Below are 16,610 nucleotides of genomic sequence, written 5' to 3'. Positions count from 1 at the left end.
TATGTTATAGAAAAAACTCTAAATGTGATACAGAGAGTGTCTGTGTGGATGATTTTTTTTCAGTGGAACACACTGTTACACTGATACTTTTTGGTGCTCATGGTCATTATTAATCGTTGTTGCAAAGTATCATTTGAAATGACATGAGAAAATATATAATTACATTATTTTTGGGTCAACTATTATTTTAAAAGTGGACACCAGCATAAGCAGTACTGCATTGTTTGGAAAGAGATTTTACTTGGATGTTGCTCAAGCGTCTGCTGGGCCTCATCCAGGGTCTTCAGCATGCCCTCTGTAAGGTCCTTGTGCTTCCCAATCACAGTGTAGCCATTCCAGATATACATCATCTCCTGTCGTGCAAACATACCTTCACAATGAGTATGAATTTTAGACTGCGTCTCGTCCAGGTGTTTCCCTTTGTTTGTTTTGCAGTGGCATTACACAAATAAAGATGGTCTAATTCCTTAATCTTTGTTAATTAAAGGGCTTTTCAAACAGGATGTCTTCAAAAAAGGAAAACGGAACACAATAGAATAGAACAGGAAGCCCGTTTATAGATGCAGTACACTATTGCCAATGTACATTATCAGACTTGACACATCTGAATGGTAACTCTAAATGACATGACATCACAGCCAAAGATGCAAGAATACATCCTGTGTGAACTATGCAAAAAGACACTTGCGGTATCAAATAAATACAGACAGTAAAATCTGTATAAAACTGAACACTGACCAATGGAGGTGCAGGAAGAGGAATAGCATTATCTGTATTATAGCGTCGAGCTTTTCTGATGGCAAACTTCTCTGTGGGCAATGACTTCCCAGCTATTTTCTGCTTCAGACTGGGAACCTGCCTGAAAAGTGCAAAACAGATCACAGTTTGTATTAATACAGTAAAGTACATTTAATGTCCATTTTATATTTGCAAGAGGATGGGCTAAATTAAGAGATTCAAATTAAATGTGAGATAAAATATTTGGTCTTTTGCAATGTTTGTTTGAACTGAATGACATTACAGTACAGGCTGTATATTATATAAATGACCTTTTCCTCATCTGATAGTCATGTTGTCCGATTTATAGAATTATATTTAATCATGTGATTACATTCTCTTATGAACAAACATGAACATACATGCTCACGCACACCATTCCCTTGCCATTACCTAAACAAAGCCACCTCATTCTCCCCGAACGGCTGGCATTCCTCACGACTCATCATGCTGAGGTAAGCAGCTTTCATATACGCATATGTGGCCTGAAAAAAGTGTGTGTGAGAGAAAAAAAAAAAAGAGCAATGAGTTCTGAACTGCACAGTAAACACAAACATCCCTGCGGGAGATTAATTGTCCTCAGCCTCCATTTATGTTTTATCAGCAGACCTTTTTAAACCCAGAGCAAATCTTCGATTTCATTAAAAAGTGAATGCATCATATATATATATATATATATATATAACATTTATGATATGTAGACTGTAGTAATGTCTGCAAAAAATTCTGCTTTGACATCACTGGAATAGATGATAATTTTAAATAAATTAAAATAGAAAACAGTTATTTTAAATCGTAATAATATTTCACAATATTACTGGTTTTACTGTATTTTTGACCAAATAAATGGAGCCTTGGTGAGCATAAGAGACTTCTTTCAAAAACAATTAAAAATTTTACCGACTCAAACCTTTAAATGGAAGTGTATAAATAAACTTGAAATTCAACCCATTTTAATTCAATAATCAAGCAACTCTTCAGTGTAGCAGTCAACTTGTGTATTTTAGGGTTTCACCTTAGACCAGGAATTCTCTTTGCTGAGCAGGTCTGCGTAGAAGTAGGCCATCTTCCAGTGCCTTTTATAGGTGAAGCACCACATCATTTCCCAGTAACACATGTGATGGAACTGCTTCCAGTCCTGCTGAGCTTCACAACACTCCTCGAAACGCTTGATAGCCTTCAGAACAAGAACATGCATATGCACACAGGCAGTTAAAAAAAAAATTATAACAAATAAATATATATATAAGAATCTAAACAAAACACTTCTCTTTTTATGCATTACATAAAACTATCACCTACAGCATCCAGATTTCCTTTAATTTCCTCAATTCGACCAGCGAAGAACAGGAAAATGGATCCCTGACAGAAACACAGCAGTTGTCAGATTTAAAATTCATACTCTACTATTTAATAACAGTGATTGCGGCAGCTGTTCATATTCTAATGTAAATGAAAGTGTGAATGTTTTGAGATTTTTCCACTGGAAACTGAAAATGAAAATGGTGGTCAAGTACCTTTGGATACTTTTTTAGATAAGGCTGCAACAGCTTTTCTGCATCTTCCACATCTCCCTCTCCAGTGCCTAAAGGACATGCACATACATGCAATGAGATACCAAATAACACATTGATACTTCAGATGTGTTAAATATGAATTGAAAATGCGATTCAGAAGCAATCTTCTCTTACCCAAAATGAAGCTCATGAAGGTGTGGTAGCAAAGCAACAACATGTTACAAAGGAAAGACCTAAATGTTTGCTCAGCAGAGCCCTCCTGGAGCTGCTGAAGACCAAACTCCTAAAACACACACACATATGTACACAGTGTTAGATGTAGAATAATGGAACTGTAGAACATGCCTAAAGTAATAGTTCACTCAAAATTGCAAATTTGCTGAAAATGTACTCACCCTCCAAGATAAAGATGAGTTTGTTTCTTCACTGGAACAGAGAAATGTAGCATTACATCACTTGCTCACCAATGGATCCTATGCAGTGAATGGGTGCCGTCAGAATGAGAGATCAAACAGCTGATAAAAACATCACAATAATCCACAAGTAATCCACACAACTCCAATTCATCAATAAACATCTTGTGAAGCATAGGGTTACATATGTGTAATAAACAAATTGATCATTAAGATGTTTTTAACTTCAAACCACAGCTCCTAAAATACGACATCCATAATATTGCTTTCTCAGGTGAAAAAGTAGTCTTGCCTGAATCAGGAAAGAAATAAGCACCTTTTATATTTTGATGTGAGAGGTCAACAGAGGATGGACTTTTTCACTTCAGGAAACATTATTATGGATTAATCCATTGTGGATTACTAATGTTAAAATGCATTAATGATGGATTTGTTTATTACAAATATGCAGCTTTTCACTTTACAAGACATTAATTGATGGACTGGAATCATGTGGATTACTTGTGAATTTTTATAATGCATTTATCAGCTGTTTGAACTATGATTCTGACGGCACCCATTACTGAAAAGGATCCATTGGAGAGCAAGTGATGTAATGCTTCATTTCTCCAAATCTGTTCTGATAAAGGAACAATTTCATCTACAATATGGCCTAAGGGTAAGTACATTTTCAGCAAATTTTCATTTTTGGGTGAACTATTTCTTTAAGACAGACACAACACACAGGAAATCATTCACACTTGTGTGCTTCACTACATTCAAACAAGTATAAAAAACATCGGCATGCACCTTGACACACTTTATTGCTAAGACAGACAGAAAGCAAAAACAGCCAAGCTCAGATTAAATTTCATTTGTACACGCCAAATGTGAGCAGAGCCAAACTAAGTTTAGTACTACACAATACTCACTTTGTTACCAGAGAAGCCCACAAATTCCAACAACCTGAGAGTCCGTGTTGGCAACAACGACAGCATCTGGGAGAAACACAGGTGAGGGGTTGAGAAAACAGACTTGTCCTCAATGAACTCTATGCTAGGATTCATAAATGTTCATGTTTGATTTAAGAGGGAACACTTGAAGGTATTTTAAGGCTAAAACACAAGAAAACATATGACATAACGCACTCACCAGGTTAAAGGCCCCGACCCCGAGCTTAACGCCTCCCTCAAAATGACCATGATTGTCACCGTGAACATAACTTGCGGATTTCAGGACTGTATGTAGCTCCCTTGCAATTAACACAAACACATGTTAAAATAAACATACAGATATACTGTACATATTGAAGTGTGTAAGTGAAAACACAACACAACACAAAACCAGTTATTTTGATAAAGAAAAATTTAAGGGTTAGTTCACCCCAAAATGAAAATTCTGTCATTAATTACTCACGCTCATGTCGTTCCAAACCCGTAAGACCTTCGTTCATCTTCGGAACACAAATTAAGATATTTTTGATGAAATGTGAGAGCTCTCAGACCCTGCATAGACAGCAACGCAACTGTAATGTTCCCAGGTCCAGAAACGTAGTAAGGACATCGGTAAAACAGTCCATGTGACATCAGTGGCTCAACTTCAGTTTTGCGAAGCAACGAGAATACTTTTTGAGCTCAAAGAAAACAAAAAGAACAATTTTTTCAACAATTCTTCTCCACCGAGTTACGTCTTCCGCCATTTTAGAGAGTATCACAGTGCATACGCACGCTTTTATACAGTATATATACATAATAAACCAAAATTCAGTTACAATAAAAGTTCATGCATATCAAACGAGAAGGGCAGAGGAAACAGTGTTAGTTCATGGGTCAGTATTATTGTACTATTATAGCATTTATTAATATTTTGAATGATCTTTTATTTTTATATTTTCATTTTTCATTTTAATTTGAAAGTTTTAGTAATGTTGTTATGTGCTTTTTCCATCTTAATTCATTTTTGTTTTTGTATATTTCAAATCAGTTTTAAGTTACTTTTATTTCAATTTTAGTTGTAGTAATTTTAATATTTTAATATTTAAACTTATGTTAAGTTTTCCATCTAATATTTATATGTAATATAAAGCTATATTTTAATTATTATCTTTGACTAATATTTAAAATTGTTTGATGATCTGAAACATTAAAGTGTGACAAACATGCAAAAAAAATAAGAAATCAGGAAGGGGGCCAACACTTTTTCACACCACTGTATATAGTTAACAATAACAACACTGCAGCAGGTCTTACTTGTATATTTGATAGCTGTTTCTCACTTTCATTCCTCCCTTTATGAAGCTGATCATATTTTCATCCTGAAAGTAAATAAATCTTGAATAAGCAACTTAACTTTATCCACAATAATATATTTTGCTCACATACATGATAACAGGGCAAAGTGGATTTAATATCAGCAGTAAAAGGGAATCAACCACTGGGACAGACCTGCAGGAAAGTGAGTGCTGCCCTCTGGAGGAGGCATTCAGCATAGCACACTTCAGCATGGAGCTCCTCTGGGGATGACAAACATAATTACACTTTCATAGTATCTAGGCATGATGGGAGTATGTCACATGGCATTTTCAAAACACAGCCACATGATATGGTCACCATGGGTTGAGGAAGTGATTGCATAAACTACTATCTTTACAAGAAGAAGCCTGTGATAAGCTTTTGTAAAAGATCTCAAAATATTAGCATGATTTATTTCTATTCTGATGCATATTTATTGCCAATTAATCGTTTAGTGAAATATGTATATAGGCACCCACCTTCTGTGAAGTTTTTGCTGTTGAAGGTAGACTTTTTACGGTATCTGTAATGACAAACACAGCCTTATCAGTCCTGTCCTAGAACAACACAATGATCCATCAGTAGTGGTTACTAGGTAACATGCTCAGTTGGCACAGTTGGCTGAGGTCAGCCTTGTGTTCTCTGTTACAGTCCTAGTGTGTGAAAGCTGGTAGACAAATTTGCACTCGATCCAAAGTAAAAAAACACGGCTTGATTCACTGTATCCCTAAGGCCATATAAATAGCACAGTTGGAACTGAGGAGGACACAATGGCTGTCTGGTTTCTGTCTAAGTAAACCGACTCCCCTCTTCAGGGACAAACATGAATTATTCTGAGTCAGTTTGGCTTCTATTAAATTTACACAAATACAAGACATGCAGATGAATGTGGGGGTGGGGTATGGCTAAGATAAGTAGGCCATGTTCACCCTACAAAGTTTTATGAGTGACAACCACTGGTCTGTGTATTTATGGAATACAGAAATCACTCTGTATCACTGACAGCCACAGCAATGTAAACACACACTTTATTGTAGTAAAAAACAGAAGCTGAGTGTTTTGTTTATGCTCTTTATAAACTGCTGCTTTTAAATGGTGTAAATGATCAGAGACTAGAGATTGTGGAACAACAGCAGGCTGAAAACATAGTTATATGCATAGTTATATGACTCCTAATCTTGTAATCAGATCTAGTCAAATGTGAAGGAGGCAATAAAATGGGTCTAATGTGTCAGAACTGTGGCCTAACAATTAGCACATGAGCTCCAGACAAGCCGACTGGTGGTGCTGATGCAGGAAATGTAGGTTAATATATATATTTTTTAAAATAATTATTATAAAAAATATTTTTTTATAATTAATATTAATTAAAATTTTTGTGTCTATTTGTCAATTAGGGATTTGTGGACACATGAATGTTTTTAGATTTATAGAGTAAACATAGTGTTTCCTATCTTCTACATCTATATGCATACAGTATGCCCGTATAAGTCAAAGAATAAATTATACATTTATTTTACTGGGATTCTGCTTTGTCTTTCCTCAGCTATTAACACTTGTTTTAGTATTTTACATTAATGACACTTTAAAAAATATCTCTTTGATGCTTTCCCATTCAAACAGATAGGACCTGCACTTGCATGTTACTGTACTCCAAATACCTGATTTATCTTATTAGACCAGTTAAGATCAATGTTGTTAAGTATATACAGCATGTGTTGTGACAGAATTGGTTTACTGTCCTGCATACGTGGCTGCTATTATTTGGACCAGACAGTGTAATTGATGTGCAGAAAGCTGAAGAGTTTGTGTGTGATCAGCTGACAGAGGCATTCCAGTGCTACAGGGCCTGGATGACGTGGCAGTCACAGAGGTGTGAGTTGCCTGAAAACACGAGCATACACCAGATTGTCACAACCCTCCAACACAGCGTGTCATGGGCCTCTGAAATTCCTCTGCCATCTGGGATGTGGTGATAGCCCTAGACCTGCAGCATTGTGGGATTACGTCACCAATACGAATGTGACATAACCGAGAGGAACCTGAAAATAGTGTATGGATGTTAATAGTAGCACCTGCTCCCTGAAATGGAATGAAAGCCCATGAAATAATAAAAATACACCTGCTAGAATGTTACTCTATGTTACTCTCTTTCTGTATCTCTCTCTCTCCCTCTCTCTCTCTATGAAATCTATAAATATTTCAAATATAATTATTTTAAATGAATTGACAGCCTCAGTATTACATATATATAATAAACAATATTTAAAAAATAAACACAGAAATATTTCAATGTTATATATGCATATTAAAGTTAAAAACAGCACACCGTTGACACACAGCCTGTGCCTCTTTCATTGTGTTGCCTGCAGCCAAGATGTCCTCCAGGTCGAAGGTCATCATGGCCTGCATTTCCAGTATAGTGGCATACGTGAGCGCATGATACATGCTGTCTTTATTCCTGCCAAAGAACACAAAGGAGGACGCATTAGATCTATATATACAACAAAGGAGAGGGTGATGTAACTTGGTGACAGTAAAAGACAATTCACCTCAGAGACACTCAATAACACCAATGAAACCTGGAAATGGAGGAAAGTTTGTGTAACCTGACCATCCTGAACACAGTATGGCAACATAATACCAAAAACACTAATAATAATGACATTATGAAAAACTACCAGAGAAACACTCATTGTCAAATAAAAATGTCAATATAGTATTTTGTTAAAATACACTAGTATTATTTACCTTATCACAATTAAACTCAATTTAGTGTCTATTTACAGCGCAGTTTCAGTTCTTTCAGGAGCAGAATAGAATGTGACACTACTGGTCCAACATTCCTGGGTAGAGAGATGTCTGGATAAACAGGTTTACCACTCTTTCCTTTACACAGGTGGAACTGGAATAATGTTGGCGTAACTGGAACAGGAATGTGGCATATTTTACATCTTCTAAACAAACAATAAATTTAATAATATACCATGAGAGCAACACACATAATGCATGCCAAATTCATACATAGAGGCCTACTTTTATCTCTAACACAGGATAATTATGAATTTATGAATGAGCTGACTTGAAATTTTTTTTGTGAACCCATAAGAGTTCTAAAAATGGTTAAAATGCTTATAAGACCATAACATGCAAATGAATATCAGGCTTTGAAATAGTGTTTGTGCTGTTGTTGTTTCTGCTGTTGCTGTTTTCCTAAGGAATCACAAACACTTGCCTGAAGTCCTAACCAATACATATGCATAATCAGTAATTATCCTGTCAAAGTCAAATCAGATGTCCTGCAAAACACAGCATCAAGTCAAGAAGTGTGGAAGGAGAGACAGAAACTACTTTCACACAGCAGCAGAATACAGCTGTCAGCCCTATTGGGAGTGCTAAATATGTTTCTGTTCATACTCATTTTAGTTATGAGGTCTGGCAGCCTTTCAGGTTATGAAATATGAAAAAAAAAAAGTGCTTAGAGAGCTACAAAAAAAACCCTCCTATTTAAGGAATAGTCCACTGTGTGATTGCAAGAAGATCATCTCTGCTATCAGCAATGTTGTTTTCAAACTCTGAATCTGTACGACATGGACTCTGATAGTTCTGTTCTGTGTTTAAGTCAATCTCTCATTCTGCCCCCGTTTGTAACTTTCTCTCTAGTCCGTGACGTATACCTTTCATTAGCTCCATGCCTGTAGCGGCCCTGCCCTGCCGGCTGGAATGGGGTGGGACACGACTAAAACCTAATAGGTAAATCACAAAACTGTGACTTCACTATTTGCAAGTTCAAACAGTGAGAAGCAGAATGTTTAGTGAGATCCTCTGATTGTCGAATCAATTCAAAAGTGTGTCTATGTTTATGTATTACGTGTTGACCTGATATCCAGACTGACAGATGAAACAGAACTATTTAGCAGTAGTGTCCAAAATTAGCACTCGTGAGAGTAAGAACTGACTGGTGAGTAAATGAGACAAAGTTTGCTTTATTAGGAACTCCAACTTAATACATGGTTTAAATTAAATTGTAAGAATAATATTCTGACCCTCATTGAATACAATAAAATAAAAAAATAATAAATAAATAAATAAATAAATAAAAATCACCATTGCAAGGTGTGGCTTAAAGCTAATTTCTGATCCTGAATGCAACCTAACAAAAGTGGAGGGACACAGGGGACAGAGATGGAAAGATGGCAAAGATTACAAAATGGACTGAATAATTATACAGTTTATTAATACACAAAGGCACACACCCATCCACAGCTGTGAGTAGTGAGGAAGGAAGAAATGCGAGATGCTCTAAGACACAGCATACATACGAAAACAGGGTGTGGTGTGAGAAGAAGAAAAGATCTAGAGATGAATCTCCAGAGAGCTGAACTGATTCAGTAGGTTTTGGGTTATGTGAGATTTACCTGAGAAACACCCAATGATTGTGGATAAAGACTCACCTCACAAAATGATGTACAACAACAATTCAATGTAAATTAGTAGATTATGCACTTGCGTACTTGCTTAATGTATAAAACCAGATGCAAAACACTTCATAAGATTCAAAAGGGATTATGAACAGTGATTCAAACTGATTATGAAACAGTACAATCCAAGGTTTCTCTGCCTCACACCCCAACACACAAGGAGGAGTTAAAAGAAATAATAGAGCCTCATTGTGTTCTGAGGTCTGAAGTTCCATAAATGTTCCAAACCTAGAACCTCTACAATGATTACAGATCACACAAAAACAGTAAAGCACAGCAGGTCCAACTCTTATTATGAAACACCCAGGCGGTCTTACCTGCTCTTAAGTCTGGTCAAAGCCTCGTCAAATTCATTTCGCAGGAACAGATCCAGTGCCGCCATGCAGTCTTGAAGAGCCACTGACAGGTCAGATCTCTCCGACCTAACACACATACAGAAAGAAAAAGAGCTTAAAATAAGCTTATCTAAAACAAATGCTACTTTCCAAAGCCTCCGTCTTAAAGGAATATTTCACCCAAAAATGAATATTTTCTAAAAATGTTCTCACCCTTTAGAGAAATTTACTATTAAAACGCTTGCTCACCAATGGATCATTTGCAGTGAATGGATGCAACGGTTCAAAGTTAAAATGTTTTCATTAATTCCTTAGAAATACACAGCATTTCACTTCACAAGACTTTAATTGATAAGACTGGAATTGTGTCGATTACTTATGGATTGTTGTGATGTTTTTATCAGCTGTTTGGACTCTCATTCTGACGGCACCCATTAACTGCAGAGGATCTATTAGTGAGCAAGTGATTTAATGCTGAATTCTCCAAATCCGTTTAGAAAATCTTCACAAATTGAACAACATATCAACACTAGTGATTATTTTCCTGGTTAGGTCTAAAGGATGCCATTTGGGACAGGGTCGTTGTACTCTGAGGCAACACAACAGCTTGTGAAGCAGCTCAAGGAAGTAGTGATCAGGTGTCATGTTGGACAGAAGACAGGCTCACTCAGCTGGTCTTTCTGAGCATCTGCAGAAAATCTCACACTGTCCCCAAAAAGCCTGTTCCGTGTGAATGTGAGGTCACAGCTCTCTACTGCAGAGAATCCCTCCAGAGCCTCTCAATTTAAATACAAGAGCAGTGAAGCAGATGTCACCTTCAAATGCACTAAGGCACAGGTGAGTGAGTATGTGTAGTGTCAACTGAAAAAACACTGGGAATGTAAAGAGGAAAGTGTATAATAATAATGAGAAAAGGAGTGAGTAGAGAAAGTCTGGGGAAGCAAGTGTACTATCTATTGATTTATGCATAAAAACAGTATACTGACGGAGTTCTTGCGTTTTGTAGAATCCCTATAGTACCATATTGCAGGTAGGACGCAGTAACTTCTGTCTCTTAACTAGACATTACTGCGACTCAGACCTGACAACTTATAATACTCTTACAGTAACAACAATCAGGATGATCATTCAAACTGAATTTTAAAAAAGGTAGAGTTTCATGAGGAGTGAAAATTGATTTTGTATTTGTATATTTAAACTATAATGTGGTCATCAAGTGGCTTTCTGTGTTTAATGCACTATACACCATACTGTAAAAGACGTCTTCATCGTTATGTTAAAAAGCCTATTTGTTTTCATTTACTTCATTTATTGAGGCCCAGTTTTCTCAATTAGTAATTAAATTGAATGTTCAATGAGATTTTACCTACACATTTCAGGCAATCAAACTTAAGCTTTTCATTTTAAGGGTTTGATATTTTTTTTTACAATGTATATTACAAAGTATTATGCTCACATAGCTCATAAATGCATATAAACATTGATTTAAACATTTCTATAATTGCATGTGCTAATTAACTGTAATTGTGGGTTTGCAGATGCACTGATAGACAAGACTAGGGCTGTGAGCAATGGGACAAGACCGTACAACTCTTACAGTTCACATAACCACAATTAAACTGTAAAAGCAGCAGCCCTTTTTCTTTTCTTCATGGCAGATTAATGAATCACATACTCAATAGGTCTAATTCCTGGCAATCTAAAGGGGCGTTTACACAATCAGTCAGTAGGATTCATACCCCCAGTAGGATTTATTTTCCCCTCACTAAACATTTTTTTTTACATGTTGAAATGAATATTACATTGCCTTTTTAAAAATATGTTCAACTAATGTGCACTCACATCTCCAGTCAAACCAGTGGCCTAATAAGAGTTACACAGAACAGGATGCCTCATGGGGGCTGCCATGTTGTGATCACATGACTAGTCAATTCACAGAATAAATGAACCATGGCTGACGCTGTGTCCAAATATGCCTATTTCCATACAGCAGGCGAAAAACAGTATGTGAAAAGAGTAGTATGTCCGAATTCATAGTATTGGAAAGAAGTACCCGGATGACGTACTACTTCCAACGAGATGCATATGCATATTTAACGGACACTTTAGTATCCCCTGAGGCCACGAGAGGATTTGTGAATGGCAGTAAAGTGTCACAATTGCAAATGATGTAGTATGTCCAAATTTCATTCATACTACCCATATTCAATACAATACATACTAGACAGTATGCGATTTCAGACAAAGCTTCATTTCTACAATGGCAATCACCTGAGGTGTAAACTACTTTCTAACTTGTGATAGCATCACCTAAACTAAACTTCTAGCAATCTTGAACTGAAAGGCAGCAAACAGGGAAAAATATAAATCCATTACACGCTTAAAAGAGCATAAAAATCTGATGGTCAAACATTTACAATAATGCAATGGCACACATTATTTATATGATATATTAATGGAAAATTTACATTTCTAAGCATATAGTGATAAACACAATCATCATTTATGAGTGAAAAACAAATCTTCAGACACATGATGAGAAGACAAATGTCTCAGAGAGGAACATGATCAAAGCCCATTGTATCTCTGTATAAGGGACACATTCTTCAAATTACAGCACCATTTAAAATTAATTTCTAAACTGAGTTGAAATTTGTAATGGTCCTGACCTCGGCCTGCTAAGATTATAGCACGACTCCTAATCTAATAAAACCCAACAACCACTTACAGTTCTTCCACCCTGAAACATTCTGCTGAAAACAACCATTCATGCGATTCTGTATGTGGATATATGCACTGGGAATTGAAAGCATGTAAAAAGACAATGGCTTTGGCCATTCTCCACTGAAACAAATCAAGTCAATAAGAGTGACTAAATGAGCGCCACGTCTTTGCATTCCAAACGAACACAGACGCTCTTTATGGGATCCATTTGGCCAATAGCAATGCGATTGATGGCCTGGGCTAATGTCAGGCCTAACTGTTTTAAAATTTACTTTAAAAAATGACTGATATCAGGTTTTAATGTTTTATTTGTCATATTAGACAAAAAATACTATAGACATTTAATATCTTCCATTCTGGCCACATCACAGAATCATTGAAACATTTATCAGGCAGAAATACTGGTTAATCTCTAACTTCATTAGTATGTTAGTGCATGCTAATAAAGTGCAAAAAAGAAACTAAAATATGAATAAAATAAAATATAAACTAAAATGAACACACACATATTTTCTACGTATAACAATTTACGAACTAAATAAGTGCGTTTGGCCAATCAGAACTCAATATTAAAGAGCTGCACACTAGCCACGCGTGTTTTCATCTTTTTTTCGCGCAAAATGCTTCAAGCGCAATTTTTGAGGTTCTTTAAAAGGAAGACAACATAAGGTGCGATATTTCCTTGATTACAGTTTAAAGACATTCCCATTACATTTTGTTGAGCTGCATGTGGGGGCTGACATTATCGAGTATGTCACTGACTTTGTAAAAAACAAACAAAAACAGTCTCGACAGTCCAAAACTATTTACTGCGTGATGAAGCCTATTAGAATCCAGTTAAAATGTCCCTATACTTTTAAGTTAAAAAGAAAAAATATCCCTGTATGAGTTTTTATTTTTATATTTATGTTATATATTAAGTAATATCACATCAGCATGAGTGCTGTTTTCCAGAATCTCAGCACGCAATAGCAAATGTTATATTAATTTTATACGACAGTTCAACAAACAAGAAGTTAATTGAGTGAGTTACATTTTAGACACAATTTGTGTTTTTTTTTCTGTTTAGCAAACGAAATAGCCAGACCTAGTTAAGATAGTTCCAAACAACGCTGGAGCAGAGCTGTTGTGCCTCTCAAATCCGTGTATCATTCGATCATTCGTTTTTTGAATTAATATTGAAAGTAGAAAAATGAGAAAACGGCTCCTTTTTCTTTTTTCGTTTTTTTCCAAAAAACGAGAAACGAGAATTCAGCTTAAATTTTCGTTTTTCATTCATGGGTGGAAAAATGAATAAACAGCTTGAATATTCGATTTCTACACGTGGGAATTAAACGCCCCTTTCTGCTGATTGGTCAGCCGAAGATCAAACCGTGCCGTCATCAGTTCTTCTGCAGTATCACGCAGCAAAATAATAGTCCTCCACTGCTGCAGTTGTACGGATTCTTAACGCATTTATTGCAACTACATTTAATCTTTTTTTTCATCAAACAAACAGTCAAATGAATAGCTCGACACAACTCGTACCGGGGCAGAGTCTAGACAGGGCTTTCTTCTGTGTAGATATAAATTCTATTCTTTGCATCAGCTGGGCATGGCAGGGTATGATATGACAGCTGTCATAGCCTACCCTGCTCACCCAGTAAGTCTGTTTGTTTAATTAAGGTTTAAATTAATATTGAGTACTGATTGATGTTCACTTGGATTTTTTCCCCCATCGAGGGGAAATAACTTAATACTCTGTCATTTATAGTCGTATGGTAAAATGTATATTTTTAATTGTGTAACGTTACGTTCAAAATAACTACAAAATGTCATGCCTTTGAAAAATAAAGAGAACAACAGAATGCGCTGCTTTAGCGCGTCTTGGTCTCCTTGAGCATCTTTCTGGCGCATGCCACAAACATCAACCACAGCGAATATTTGTCTTTTAAAAGGCTTCATTTAGATTATTTTACATTAAATGCATCATATAAGTCACTTTGGAATAAATCACAGTAGGCCTATGTATCATGATTAAAAAAAACGACTTTACAGTCTGGAAATACTTTGGCTATAGCAAATAATTTTTTGGACCCCCTATCACTTTAAGAACTGCTGGTCTACACAGAAGAAAGCCCTGTCTAGACTCTGCCCCGGTACGAGTCGTGTCGAGCTATTCATTAATCTGTTTGTTTGATGAAAAATATGAAATTGATAAAATGGGTTATTAATCCGTACAACTGCAGCAGTGGAGGACTATTATTCTGCTGCGTGATTCTGCGGAAGAACTGATGAAGGCACGGTTTGATCTTCGGCTGACCAATCAGCAGAAAGGGGCGTTTAATTCCCGCCCACATGTAGAAATCGAATATTCAAGCTGTTTATTCATTTTTCTACCCATGAACGAAAAACTTAAATTTAAACTGAATTCTCGTTTTTCGTTTTTTGGAAAAAAATGAAAAAATGAAAAAGGAGCCGTTTTCTCATTTTTCTACTTTCAATATTAATTCAAAAAACGAATGATCGAATGATACACGGATTCTCTCAGAGAAACACTGAGGCGTTTGGTTCATGAACGAATCGGTTTTTGAACGAATGGAGTGAGCCAATGATTCAATTATTCATTCATACTTGCTTCGATTGTAATTTAATCAGCCGCTTTGAACGAATCGTTTGACTGAATGATTCAATTAATCATTTATAACAGGCACTTGCCGCCACCTACTGACGGTTTTAGTGTCACATTTACAGTATTTATCCATGACAGGCCTCTAAAAACAAGCACAAAAACACACTCTGTAAAATATCATTTAATTATCATTAGCCTTGGGCTGTTGTATAAAATCACATTTGCACCTGTGCTATTCGAGACAAAAACAACACTCGTGTGATACTGCTCTCGCTATTAGTGTGATATCCCTTATCATATTATATAAATATGAGACAAAAACTCATACAGGAGCATTTTTTTGCCCCAATATCTTAAAGTTTGGTGGCATATAACTCCATTATAGGCTTCTTCACGCAGTAAGTTGTTGCCCTGTATCATGTTTCATATAATTTTTTTTCTTTTCTTTTTCAATTTATCAAAATGCATTAATCAATAATAAAAAAGGTCAATATTATAGTATTGACCATGTTTCTGCCTACTTTTTGTGCAGTACAATGCCCAAAACGGATGTAAACTTAGTCTTAGGCCCAAGAATGAATTTACTGTCCCCGAAAAGTCTAATTAAACCTTATATTTCCGTGAGTGAACCGTGAGTAAAACTAGAATACAGCTAGCAACAATCGGCTTTATGCATTTCTCATCCCCCAAAGGTGGAACACAGTGAATTTCCTCCCTGATGCTGATATGTGATATCAGAGCAGGATGATTTGAATGAATGAAGAACAGTGCATGCTACATTGAGCCTGGCTAGCAAAAGGAAGTGGTCTGAGATTTGTTCAGAAGCTACGGCGGAGGTAAAATAAACCTCTGTACTCCCTGTACCCTACAATGCTCACAAACTAAATATGGTGATGCTAAGCGATTCTGAAGAGCTGATGCCGCCTGGGGGCTAATTGACTACTGATGATCATCACCGGAATGACTGGAACAAACAAGCTGACTCTAAAGCACACACATATGCACATGCCCAGTGCTAAGAGACTAACACTAACAACAATTACAAAAAGCTGTGCTGCACCCTTTAACAAACTAATTCTACAACACGAGCAGCTCTGAAAGCAAGGGCATCCAAAACAATTACCTGTCTAATATTTCCAAACCGTTCCTGTTTTTCTGGTTATGCAGGCTGTAAAAGCATTCTCCTGTTAAGAACACTTAATAGTCCTCAATCACTGCTAAAACACACATTCACACAATAACATGCTCTCAGCTGTGTGGCGTTCTTACCCGTTTGACAGAGTTTCTGCCTCTCCTGACATTTTCATCTGGTACAGTGAGATCGAGGAGTGCAGTAAAGCGAGAGAAAGGAGGAATAAAAGGAGAGAGAGGAGACGCAGAGTAATTCACAGTGCGTGTATGAGAAAAGGCCTTCGTAGTGATTCCTATCAGCAGAGCAGCAGCTTCCCTCTGGCTACAGCACACACACACTCACACACACAT

The 16,610-nt window shown here is 36.4% G+C and overlaps 1 protein-coding gene across 2 annotated transcripts in view; it reads right to left on the bottom strand.

Annotated features, from left to right (window-relative positions):
- Positions 1–16,610, bottom strand: part of LOC107743871 (tetratricopeptide repeat protein 39A-like) — a 29,800-nt gene that overhangs the window by 3,059 nt on the left and 10,131 nt on the right. Inside the window, exons 1-15 of one of the 2 annotated variants that reach the window (XM_016557323.1) lie at positions 16,398–16,574; positions 9,776–9,880; positions 7,307–7,438; positions 5,457–5,500; positions 5,131–5,198; positions 4,936–5,000; positions 3,839–3,938; positions 3,619–3,684; positions 2,469–2,577; positions 2,295–2,362; positions 2,080–2,139; positions 1,793–1,954; positions 1,171–1,262; positions 739–859; positions 242–353 (exon numbers count right to left, since the gene is read on the bottom strand). In XM_016557323.1, the coding sequence (XP_016412809.1) occupies positions 242–353; positions 739–859; positions 1,171–1,262; positions 1,793–1,954; positions 2,080–2,139; positions 2,295–2,362; positions 2,469–2,577; positions 3,619–3,684; positions 3,839–3,938; positions 4,936–5,000; positions 5,131–5,198; positions 5,457–5,500; positions 7,307–7,438; positions 9,776–9,880; positions 16,398–16,435 (1,342 nt within the window). In that variant the 5' untranslated portion in view covers positions 16,436–16,574. Of the gene's footprint in view, positions 1–241; positions 354–738; positions 860–1,170; positions 1,263–1,792; positions 1,955–2,079; positions 2,140–2,294; positions 2,363–2,468; positions 2,578–3,618; positions 3,685–3,838; positions 3,939–4,935; positions 5,001–5,130; positions 5,199–5,456; positions 5,501–7,306; positions 7,439–9,775; positions 9,881–16,397; positions 16,575–16,610 lie in introns of those variants that run through there. The other variant, XM_016557322.1, reaches the window with a different exon arrangement.

The sequence above is a fragment of the Sinocyclocheilus rhinocerous genome, unplaced genomic scaffold, assembly GCF_001515625.1.
Source record: "Sinocyclocheilus rhinocerous isolate Xijiao unplaced genomic scaffold, SAMN03320098_v1.1 scaffold377, whole genome shotgun sequence".
In the NCBI taxonomy this organism is placed as follows: domain Eukaryota; kingdom Metazoa; phylum Chordata; class Actinopteri; order Cypriniformes; family Cyprinidae; genus Sinocyclocheilus; species Sinocyclocheilus rhinocerous.
This window is presented reverse-complemented; position numbering and strand designations above follow the sequence as displayed.